Source organism: Mesitornis unicolor, unplaced genomic scaffold, assembly GCF_000695765.1.
Source record: "Mesitornis unicolor isolate BGI_N332 unplaced genomic scaffold, ASM69576v1 scaffold23016, whole genome shotgun sequence".
NCBI lineage: Eukaryota > Metazoa > Chordata > Aves > Mesitornithiformes > Mesitornithidae > Mesitornis > Mesitornis unicolor.
Genome location: NW_010189201.1, coordinates 2,312 through 3,959, shown reverse-complemented (window position 1 = coordinate 3,959; position 1,648 = coordinate 2,312). Strand labels below are relative to the sequence as shown.

The 1,648-nt window shown below is 60.2% G+C and overlaps 1 protein-coding gene across 1 annotated transcript in view; it reads left to right on the top strand.

Annotated features, from left to right (window-relative positions):
- The window catches only part of LOC104541843 (RAS protein activator like-3-like), a gene marked incomplete at its 5' end in the record, with an annotated part of 6,786 nt that overhangs the window by 3,826 nt on the left and 1,312 nt on the right, over nucleotides 1–1,648 (top strand). Inside the window, 4 exons of the mRNA XM_010185993.1 lie at nucleotides 968–1,097; nucleotides 1,159–1,260; nucleotides 1,339–1,461; nucleotides 1,545–1,598. Coding sequence (XP_010184295.1) covers nucleotides 968–1,097; nucleotides 1,159–1,260; nucleotides 1,339–1,461; nucleotides 1,545–1,598 — 409 coding nt within the window. The remainder of the gene's footprint in view (nucleotides 1–967; nucleotides 1,098–1,158; nucleotides 1,261–1,338; nucleotides 1,462–1,544; nucleotides 1,599–1,648) is intronic.

Below are 1,648 nucleotides of genomic sequence, written 5' to 3'. Positions count from 1 at the left end.
GGGGTCAGCAGATGGTTGTGGTCCAGGAAGGTTCTGGTCCCAGTTCAGGGGATGGTTCTGGGCTGGATTTGGTGGACAGGGCTGGATCCAGTGGACAGGGCTGGATCCCAGTTGAGTTTTGAGGACATTTCTGGCCCCAGCTGGGTTTTGGAGGATGCTCCTGGTCCCAGTTGGGTCCTGATGGGATGTTTCTGGTCCCAGTTAATTTTGGAGGATTTTTCTGGTCCCAAATGAGTTTGAGGTGCTTCAGGCCCAAGTTGGGTAAAGAAGATGGGTCTGACTTTAGCTGATTTTGAGGTTCCTCTGGTCCTGGTTGGGTTTGGGGTGATTCTGGTCCTGATGGAGTTTGGAGGATGTTCCCAGTCCCAGTTGGACTTGGGAGATGTTCCTGGTCCCAGTGGAGTTTTGAGGATGTTTCTGGACCCAGATGGGTTTGGAGGACATTCCTGGTCCCAGTTGGGTTTGAGGTCTTCAGGCCCAAGTTGGGTTGAGAAGATGGGTCCTACTCCAGCTGATTTTGGGGTTCCTCTGGTCCTGATTGGGTTTGGGGTGGTTCCGGTCCTGACGGGGTTTGGGTTGGTTCAGGTCAAGGCTGGTTTTGAGGATGGTTGTGGCCCCAGCTGGTTTTGGAGGATGTTTCTGGTCCCAAACGGGTTTGAGGTCTCCAGGTCCAAGTTGAGTTGAGATGGGTCCAACTTCAGCTGATTTTGGGGTTCCTCTGGTCCTGGTTGGGCTCAGGGTGGTTCTGGTCCTGATGGGATTTGGAGGATGCTTCTGGTCCCAGTTGGATTTGGATGATGTTCCCGGTCCCAGTTGGGTTTGAGATCTTCAGGCCCAGTTGGGTTGAGAAGATGGGTCCAGTCCCAGCTGGATTTCGGGTTCCTCTGGTCCTGGTTGTGTTTGGGGTGGTTTTGGCACCACCCCAGCACCCACCTGTGTCCTGGCCCCATCTCCCCTCACAGCTCAGCAGAGAGCTTCAAACCAGGCTTCGTGCCACCACGGGACCTGAGCAAGCACAGCCCCCTCATCAAGAGCCAATCCCTCACCAGCATCCGCCGCGGCCGGGGCCCAGAACCGGAGCCACCGGCACCGGCGCCGTCACCGCTGCCCAACCGCGAACGCCGCAACGTCCAGCGCACACAGAGCGTCCCGGCGCAGAGCAAAGCCACCCGGCGCCTCCGCAAGCAGAGCAGCACCGAGCACGTGGCTGAGCCAGCATCTGAGGACAACCCGGAGTCTCTCGTCTCCCGCGATGCCCTGGTAAGCCACGGCAACCGCCGTCACCATTGCGCCCAGGAGGCGGAGGAGGGCTTTTAAGGGGTCCCACCGGTGCCGTAGGCTCGTGGGAAGCTGCGGTCGTCGGCGTCGGTGCGGCGCAAGTCAACGGTGCCATGGCTGCGCTACGCGGAGGAGGCGGTGGCGGCGCAGGGCGAGCTCTACGCCATCCGTCCCTTGGAGAAGGTAACGCCGTGGCGGTGGTGGTGGGGCGAAAGCCGAAAACACCGGAGTCACCCGCTAATGTCCCCGTCCTCGTCATCTTCCAGCACGGGTGGTTGATCGAGGCGCTGCGGAAGGAGGTGGCAGAGAACCGGGAGAGGGTGCGGGTGGCAGAGGCACGGGCGGGAGAGGTGGAGGGCGAGGACCGTGC